We start from the raw sequence: 9,832 nt of genomic DNA on the forward strand, positions 1-9,832 counted from the left end.
CCTATATAATATGCACTGTTGCTTAGTATTAAAATTATAGCTTCAGATGCATGAAATTTGTAGGGCCCTATGAAATCCGTTTAATTTTTCCCAAATTAGCCTAGGTTTTATTTTTTCCAAAATCTTTTTTTCCGTTTTAATTTTTCTGGATTCAGTTTTTTTATTTTTTTATTTTTTTTTCTTCGTATTAATTTTTCTGGATGATTATATTAAATTTTAACAAAAAACATGTCTAATTAATTAAAATCATGAAACATGTTTAATTTAACAGCAATTTAGGCCTATTAAAAGTTTAAAATTTTATTTACTTATTTTTTAGAAATTCTGTGTTGTGTGTATTCATTTTTCTGGTAATCAAATGAAGGCGAAAACATTAATCTATCTTTCATTCCAATGAAAATTAAACAAACCCATTGATTTTTTTACATTCAAAATGCTACACAAGTTTACTGTGTAACGAGCAATGTCACGGAATTCGTCAAATATTGAATGAATAAATCAAATGCAATTCAGTACACTTCAATCAAACCGCGATATGGACTAGTGTATGTGAATATTAAATGGAAATAATACTATTTAGCTACTACAGACGACAACCGCGAGCGTTGCTCGTGCAATAGCAAACGAAATGCGCGTCTGCGCCGTTCATTCCGTCACATTCCGCGTTACACAGTAAATTCCGTTTTTATGAATAGATTCCGGGATTCCGTCCCCATTTTCTACATCGCCCTACTTTTGCTAAGAAGCACACGCGGACGCGCTGACAGTTGTTGTGGTAATGAACACCACAGCAACCACTTGTGCGTCCGCACTGAACGCGCATCTCGCATATAAAAAGCATTTTAGGGGGCCCTTGGCTTTTGGGGGCCCAAGGCGGTCACCTACCTTTGCCTAATGGTTAAGTCCGCCCCTGATTATGCTAAGGATGCACTGTATCGTTGCCACATTGGTAATGTATTTGTAGATTGGTAAATTTTGCATATGATATTTGATTTAATTCCATATTTGTACATTTAAATTGCCTTTGCTGTTATCGAACAGTAAGCGATAATCTAAATGAAAAAATGGGGGAAAGTTAATCTTTAAAAACACTAAACAATTTATTAACACTACTTAATGTAATCTTTAGCAAATATCAAGTAAAATATCGTTTTTCAAACTGTACATTCTGTTGTGATGCCTTAATTCAAAATAGTTTTTAACAGTATAATTTTAATATTGGCCATTTATCAGTTATCGGTCATAAAATGAAAATAACTCTTGGCTTATCATTATCCTTCATAATTTCAATATCAATACATTCCTAGAAGAAGAGAAGAAAAGCTATGGTGCACTCAATTCAAGCCTGTTCTTAAATGGAGTTTCAGATCTGTTGAGCACGTATATCTTTTTTGGTTTGAATTAGCATGAATGTAATTCTTTTTGTAATTGTCAAACTGAAGTAAGTAAAGGGGGGGGGCAATTGTTCAAAAAATAGATTCTTTGTGAACTTCTTGTTTAATTGAGGTTGGCTTCTGAATGTTTTTCAATTTAACCAGGTGCCTTATTTGCTGGAATTAAAGAAGTCACCCAGTGTCCTGTTTGCTGGCATCGACCGACCCGATGATGTGGTGAACTTCACTCACCAAGAGCTTTTTGCTAAGGGAGGCTTTATAGTATGTGATGAATTGGCTCTCAACACACTTACTCCAGGTACTGGTCAAGTTGCCACACAAATTATGCATGTTGTTATACTGAAGATGGACTGATACATTATGACATTTTCATTGGACTTATTCTGTAAAATTTATATGAAGACGACATGAAAAAAGTTGTTGGGATTCTGGAGGAGTTAGACAAGCAAGGGAAATGGAAATGGCTTCTACACTACAGAGACAGTCGCAGACTTCGGGAAAATGCAAGGTATCAAAAATCCTTTCCCACCGCTGGATGTGTGGGCCTTCAAGGACTGATCCTCATTGTGTTTATACAAAAGCTACGATTAGTTAGTATTTGCTTACTCAGTTATGGCATTGAATCTCACTCCCCTCTAATGTCCTCGACAGGTCCAGTCCTGAAGCAAGTAAGAAACAGCAGTTTATAGATTGCTGTCAGAAAGCTGGCATAGTCGAGGTCTTGCCCTATCATGACTGTGATGTCATGTCACGGGACCGACCCGACTATCTCTTTTGTTTGACTCGACTTCAGATCCAAAACGCTTCTGTTCGGTTTCCTGTGTTTATTACAGGTAAGAGTTTAGATTTTTGTGAGAAGTACTGGGTACTCAAGTTGGAGTACTATGAATAACATTTATGAATAACATTTAATTTAATACTTTAAGAATTACAATAACCCAATACATTTTTTTTTGCAAAACGTTAAAAAAAAGTTATTTACATTTATAAAATATATTAATTTGACCGGTTTCCTATGTTTATTACTGGTGAGAGTCTACATTTTTTTTTGTTTTATTAAAGATTTATTTTAGGCGTTTTTGCCTTTTATTGATAGGATAGTAGTGAGACAGGAAGCGAAGTGGGAGAGAGAGGGGGGATGGGATCGGGAAAGGTCCGCGAGCCGAGACTCGAACACGGGACGCCCGAAGCGCAATTGCGCTACATGTCGACGCACTGCCCACGAGGTTATCGGTGACGACGAGAGAGTCTACATTTTTGTGAAAAATTCACAGGGCTAGTTTACATCAGTTAATATCAGCCTATCGAACTGAATAATTCAATAATTAAAAATGAATAATATTTAATTTAAAAATTTACCATAACCCAATACATTTTTGCTAAACATCATTAAAAATATGTATATTTAAATATATAAAATATATTAATTTTACACCTTACATAAACTTCCTTTGTGCCCATAATCTTCACACTCACCAGATGGGCAAGCTTTGATTTTAATTGCACTGCAAAATGATCAAATCATACAGTTAACCTGTATTCTGCGCAGACATGTTTACAAGTCCCTAAAGTCCAAGTCAAGTCTTTGTTCATTTTTTTTTAGAAAATAGGCAAACAATTATAATTTATTGATATTAAAAGTAATAGTAGTATGCCTAAAACAGTAATATATTACTATTGTAATACAGCTGAACTGTAAAGTAAATGTAAATTAAAAATGAGTCATTTATAATACATATATTATTCAATTTTACAATAGGAAAATTCTAATATTTTTATCTTAATTTCTTCACTTGCAAGAGTTAAATCCTTGAGTTGTAATTTTGGGCAGAAACCTGCAGATTTCAGGGAAAACAGGTGACAAATGCTTCTCATTACAGATCTGGTGAAATACGGTAATCATCTGTCCACAAAAATGTTTGAAATTATACGAATGTGAAGATAATGTGCAACTGGTGGCCATTGCGTTCCTAAATGCACATTAAACTCACAGCACATGCAGAGATGGGAGTTGCAGTCACCTGAACTGTGTTGGACATGGCAAAATGCATGCAGTGCAAAAGATATAATTATTTAATCAACTCGCAGCCTTTTCGTAATTTGATAAGGGAACTAAGCCATACCGGGCTTTCGATTTAATTCGTTTGACAGATGCTTTGCCAAAGCATTAATTCTTATAATAGCACTTTTCCAATGGGCGTCAGATGCATAACACGTGTACAGTATATAATAATGCTGGCTCGGTGTGTTTATAGATGAATTGTTGTGATATTTGACGCTGCAGCGCATATAATGAATATAAAAATACGGCGTTTAATGAGAGAATATAATCGGCAGTGTCTTCGTCAAGTCTCGAGTCCAAGTCAAGTCGCAGACTCGAATTTCCATCTCTCATTCTGCTATCCACTATAGTCTTGTGGTTACACATTACGGCTGGAAAGAACTAGTGAAGACTTGTTTCCTGTTATTTTAAGTTTTATTTCTCTTTCTTGGTTTCTGGTTGCTTTCTTGCTTTGTCACTGAGAGCATAATCAGACAGACTGATCTTTAGCTCTTGACCAGGTTGTAGGTTTGGTCTGAAAGTTATAAAGGTGAGACTCTACAGGCAAAAGCACTGTTTTTTCATGCAACTGGTTGAAAGAAAACATCCAAAATACACTTTTAAGTGCTTCTTTTGTAGCACTTTATCTATTTGCAGCTGTGGATTTTAATCCATATTTTAAAGGCCATTTTCTCAAAGTGAGATTTTTCTTCTGCACTGAGGCAAAAAATCTCCACTTCAGCCTGAATTCAGTCTGGTAATATTGAGAATATGGCATTATCATATCAAAAGTTTAATTTCCTATATATAATCTGTCCCACCATATAAAATATGATGACTGCTGCTGATATCTGAGGTTATTTCATCTTGCACTTACTAGTTGTACGAAGAAAAGATAATATGCCTCACTGTAGTCTATAGCCGACCTTTTTCCTTCTTTAAATTAAACATTTTAAATTCATTTTAACAGTTGTTATTATTAATGTTATACAATTATCAAAATGAAATAATGCTTAATGTAATTATTTACATTCTTCTGTGAACAATGCATAACATGACTCGATTTAGGGAATATGAGAATATGTTGTGATAATTTTTACCTTTTGTTTTTTTTTTTTTGTGTTGCAGACACACCAACGGAATCTTTTGGAACAAATGGAATTTTAACAATGAACATTTACACATTCTCACGGATCCTTTCAAACGATACTTGTTCTGTGTCATAAATTTGTGGGGGTTTTTTTGTTTTGTTATTTTTATTCAAAATCCAATATCTTACCATTGGTAAGTACACCTTTGTTAATAGAAATAATTTATTGTTTATCATAAATGTTAAAGCATTTATCTTTGTTACTCGTATGTAATTGCTTACAATTTATAAGCTTTTCACTGAGAGCTTTCCAGTTTATAATACAATGGAAATGTACAAATGTAGGTAATGAAAATGTTTTAGTATGTTTTAACCTGACGTCATTTTTTTATAGATGAAATTTGACTGAAACTCTAATAAATAAGCTGATTTAATATGGTTGTCATTATTCAGCTTTGTGCATTTAAAACATATTATATCATAATTTATATACACAGCATATTCTTGTATCTATTGTGGGTGTTAAGATGTAAAAATTCAAGCAATGTTTATTTGTGTAGTTTTCACAATAGATGTAATACATAAAAATGTAGGAAGAAACTTTGATTATAATGTGTTTAGCTACTAACATGTGCCTATGTCTTCTGTATGATTAGTCTACTAGACTTTTGGCTCTGCTCTGAAAAGGTTTAACATACAGATAATAGTGCATCATTAGTTATAATTATAGGTTGTTATCATCCATTTAGTGTTCATTGTTGTTCTGGTAGTTCTCCTTTGTAAGAGTCTAAATGTATTCCAAACTTGTTTGATATATTCTCACTTGATACGGTTAAAAAACAAATCTAAGGAAGGGAAAAACAGTCAAGGTAAGCTACTTCCTTATAGATTCTGGTTTGTATTTTACTTAAAGTTACTTCAGTAAGACCTGTTTCCTTTTATTTTATTTTCCATATTTAGTGCATTAGCATTATTATGTACACACAAAGTAGGCAATTTAAGTAATAGTATCCTTGACTCATTTAAATCACTATTTTGGCTTAGCAAATTTTTCATTCCATGTAAGAGCTGGTACAGGTATCAGGTAATGGTAGCTGTGCCAAAGGCAAAGCATTAACAAAGCAAGTACAAACCTGCCAAATTTAACAACCATCCAACTGTACCTTCTGAAGAACAGGTATAAGATTTCAGCATTGCCTATGTTTTTTTTTTTTAAGTCAGGTTTTGAATTTTATAGAGTATTTTAAAAATACGACTAGAGGCATGTTTATTTACATGCACAAATGTTTTTATTAAATATTTTGTTGAACTATTTGACAAAGACAAATTTTAAAAAAGATTGTGATGGAGTATTTTATTTGAAGTTTATGCATATTGTTATAAAATCCAAGTTGTGCATACACTATATTACCAAAAGTATTGGGACGCCCTCTTCTAGTGAACAGGCTTGACTACTTTAATAATTTCCATGAGTACAAATCTTAATGCTTATGCATATAATGATATTCTAGGGAATTGTGTGCTTCTAATTTTATAGCAACAGTTTGGACAGGACACTTTTCTATTCTAACATGACAATGCATCTGTGTATATAGGCAAGGTTCAAAAAGAAATGATTGATTCAGTCAGTGTGGAAGAACTGCAGAAAGCAAAATCCTAATCCCAGCTGAACACCTCTGGTGTGACTTTATAAATGCAGACCTTGAGCCAAAAACTCATCACCAAACACCAATGACTTGTACATACAGTATATAGACAAAAGTATTGGGACACCACCTTCTTTAGAACAGAAAAAGGCACTTCCAAAACTGGCAACAAAGATGGAAACATAATTCTTGTATTTCCATCTCTGTTGCAACAGTTTTGGAAATGTCTAAAATAACGGTGCCCATGTACAAGTCATTGGTGTTTGGTGATGTGTTTTTGGCTCAAGGTTTGCATTTAAAGTCACATGCCTTATACACATAGCCTATGCATTGTCATGTTAGAATTGAAAAAGGGTCCTGTCCAAACTGTTGCTATAAAATTCAAGCACACAATTCTCTAGAATATCATTAGCCTATATGCTTTAACATTAAGATTTATGCAAATGGTAATTACTAAAGTAGTCAACCTGTTTATTAGAGGGGGGTGCCCCAATACTTTGGGCAATAAATAGTGTATTTTACCATTTCACAATTAAATACATAGTTGTGATTAGAGTGCATATCAAATACGTTTAGAATAGATCCACAATCTGTAAGAGGCGTTGACTGTTTTAAACGAATTTTGCATGGTTACAATGAATTTTAAAAATGTAAACGTTATTTTGAGGGCTTCATCGGTCGAGGTTGATCTCGCGCACTCCAGATTGTCATTTGTCGCCATTCGCACAGTTTTCATCAAAACGCGTAAAAGTTTTTGTGATATGATACTTTTCTCAATGTAAAAAACAAACTGGTGGCGGTGGAAAGCGCCGGAGCAGCGAGCTGTTGCTATGGATACCACGTCAGATGATTCGCGGTCTGACCAAACTAATCTAACTTTATAACGTCCGACAGATGCTTCAATGTACTTTTAAAAGTGTTAAAACTTAAAAGTACTCGTATAAAAACAACTGGTTTCGCACGCTCTTGTCAAACCCTCGCCCATTGCGTCGTTTCTGACACGGCATCTGCTGGGTTCCGCTTTCCGCATGTGAAAAAAAAAAATAAAGACCCATTACCGGATGCGTTTAATTTTGGTTTTAACTCAACTTGCTGTCAACCCGGAAAGAGGCTGGGCTCGGGGCACAGGGCTCGGCTTTCGGCGCGGAGCTTTCATCTGTTTTCTCGGATAAATGAACGCACGTTGTGTGTGTATTGTGTTCTGAGAGAGCGCTGAATAACACACACACACAGCAGAACCTGGATGAGTCACCAGCCTTTGGGATTTTGGAAGTGAAGTAAGTTAATATTAGGTGTGGCAGTACCGCAATACCGACTTCCTCTCATACTCATAATACCGTTTTCCATGGGAGTTCATGAAAACCTGGTCCAGGTGAACCACACCTGAATCCACCTGTCATGGACCCTCTGGAAACTTGCTTTTGCTTCGCTTATGCTGGGTTTACAGGATTCCCACGCTCATGAAAACGTTTACTTTAAACTTTTAGTCATTGATTTTTCAAGCTATGCTCAGCTCTACTATTTGTATCGCTTAGACATTACTCTTTGTAAGTGTAGCCTTTATAAAATACATTTTAGTTATTATCTAATCACGAGCTAGCCTACTTGAATAGTCATGAATTCATTTTTCATAAGATGTGGGAACCCTGGATCTATTATTGACAGAATAAAGACAAAAATTACCATATTCTAATGAGTACTGATAGATACTGATTTATTATTATAAGGCTATTTTCGTTGTTCCATTTTTTGTAAATAATCTTTTATAAAATATATTTATATCTGTGTTTGTAGGCCTATATAGGAAAATATATGCGCGCACACACATGTATGCTGCGATTTCTAAATAATCGCAAATTAATTTGGCTGTGAAAATACCCCCAAAAGATAATTTAAAGCTGTTATCATGTTACATTTCTAGGGTACATTGGCCTAACATAGAGTATGGAAAATAAAAAAAGATAATTTGAGAAACATCTCAGTATTGTTTGTTCATGCAATGAAAGTCACTAGTGACCAAAACAGCGTAGTTACCAACAGTATTCAAAATACCTTCTTTTATGTTGTGCAAAAGAAAGTGAGTCATTCAGGTTTGAAACATCATGCAGGTGAGTAAATAATGACAGAATTTATTTATTTATTTTTGGTGAACTATCCCTTTAATGTTTTATTTTTATTAATTAATTTTTTTAATAAATGAAATGATACTCTAAAGAAGAAACTAAAACTAGCAGCAGGTGGCGGTAAATGTCTTTTTGAGTCGATTCGTTCCAAAGGCTGATTCATTCAGGAATTCAGTAAATGGCTCTCTCTATGGGCTACTGAATCATTGATTCACACGATTCGTTCAAAACGTGGATTCATTCAGAAACTAAACACCGCTGTGTTCCTCGGAGACGCACAACAGTTCTGCTGTGGCTTTTTAGCCTTCTGATGCATGAATTATTAAATCACAAAGTAATATTTTTTTACATGTTTGTTATTACTTTTAAACAAGTGAAAAATCATGCCAAAAATTTTTTGTTAGTATATTATATTTTGAGGGAGTTACATATATGTCCACTGTTTCCACCATGCATCAAATGTATAAAAATTGAATCAATAGAACTAAATGTGTGGTCTTAAAAAACATGTTTTTAAAATATTTACTACGTGAAAATGGTTTGAATACACATAAGAACATTCAATAACAACAAGCTATGTCATGACGGCACAGAAACGTGAAGTGTAACAAACAAAACGTAAGAGTGTGTGTCTATGGGCCAGGGGTGTGTGGGGCAGGGTGTGGGGGGGTAGTGGGCTTTTCATAGACATGTGAGCACAAATACAAACACACACAAGCACACACACCCTCCCACCACACACTCGAACACAATCATGCACACATATATATGCACTCATACAGTATACATGTACACATGCCTACAGTTTTATATAACCTAATAAATAAATATAGACTGTAAGCATTGAAATAAATGCTATAATCTGAAGACTATTTAATATTTCTGTTCAATAAAACCATTCAAGTGTAAATTATATCATAATTTTAATAAAACATACAAATAAGGCAGAACCTATATAAAGGCCCATAAGTAGAATTATACCCTTTGGTGCATGACGTCTATTGTAGTGGACAGATATATTTTCTGACACAGAAAAAAATGTACAAGAAAAATATAGTTACAATCTGGATGAATCTATTTCTGACATCCTATTTAACTGAAAAATATTTTTTGAACCTGTCTGGTTTTCTGAGAATAAAAGTATTTAAAGGGGTCATAGGATGCTACATGCACTTTTACAAGTTGTTTGAACTGAAATGTGTGTTGGCAGTGTGTGTACACAACCACCCTATAGTGATAAAAATCCACCCAGTGTTTTTTTTTTAATCTGATTTCCCCTTTCTCAAATTGAGCCGGTCTCAGATGCCTGTCTGTGTGACATCACACAGACAGGTCCCTCCCACGATAGTTTGATTGACAGTAGCGTTTCAGCACAGACTGGACTGATGTCTTACCTCAGACCCGCCCTGAGTGAGCTGTCATCAGTCCGCCATTGTTTCACCGCCGGAGCAGATGTAGACAAGAATGACTCCTAAACGATTGAGGTGTTCTGCTGTTGGATGTAATAATGAACATAGCAGTCGTCATTTACTCCCGAC

At 34.6% G+C, this 9,832-nt stretch overlaps 1 protein-coding gene across 3 annotated transcripts in view; it reads left to right on the forward strand.

Moving 5' to 3' along the window:
• Nucleotides 1-4,915, forward strand: part of LOC107664996 (protein FAM208B-like) — a 27,612-nt gene extending 22,697 nt beyond the window's left edge. For 2 of the 3 annotated variants that reach the window (XM_016455706.1, XM_016455707.1), the window contains 4 exons: nucleotides 1,539-1,692; nucleotides 1,797-1,902; nucleotides 2,046-2,227; nucleotides 4,564-4,915. In XM_016455706.1, coding sequence (XP_016311192.1) covers nucleotides 1,539-1,692; nucleotides 1,797-1,902; nucleotides 2,046-2,227; nucleotides 4,564-4,661 — 540 coding nt within the window. In that variant the 3' untranslated portion in view covers nucleotides 4,662-4,915. The remainder of the gene's footprint in view (nucleotides 1-1,538; nucleotides 1,693-1,796; nucleotides 1,903-2,045; nucleotides 2,228-4,563) is intronic. The other variant, XM_016455708.1, reaches the window with a different exon arrangement.
• Nucleotides 4,916-9,832: the final 4,917 nt, after the last annotated feature.

Source organism: Sinocyclocheilus anshuiensis, unplaced genomic scaffold, assembly GCF_001515605.1.
Source record: "Sinocyclocheilus anshuiensis isolate Anshui unplaced genomic scaffold, SAMN03320099.WGS_v1.1 scaffold363, whole genome shotgun sequence".
NCBI classification, from domain to species: Eukaryota; Metazoa; Chordata; class Actinopteri; order Cypriniformes; family Cyprinidae; genus Sinocyclocheilus; species Sinocyclocheilus anshuiensis.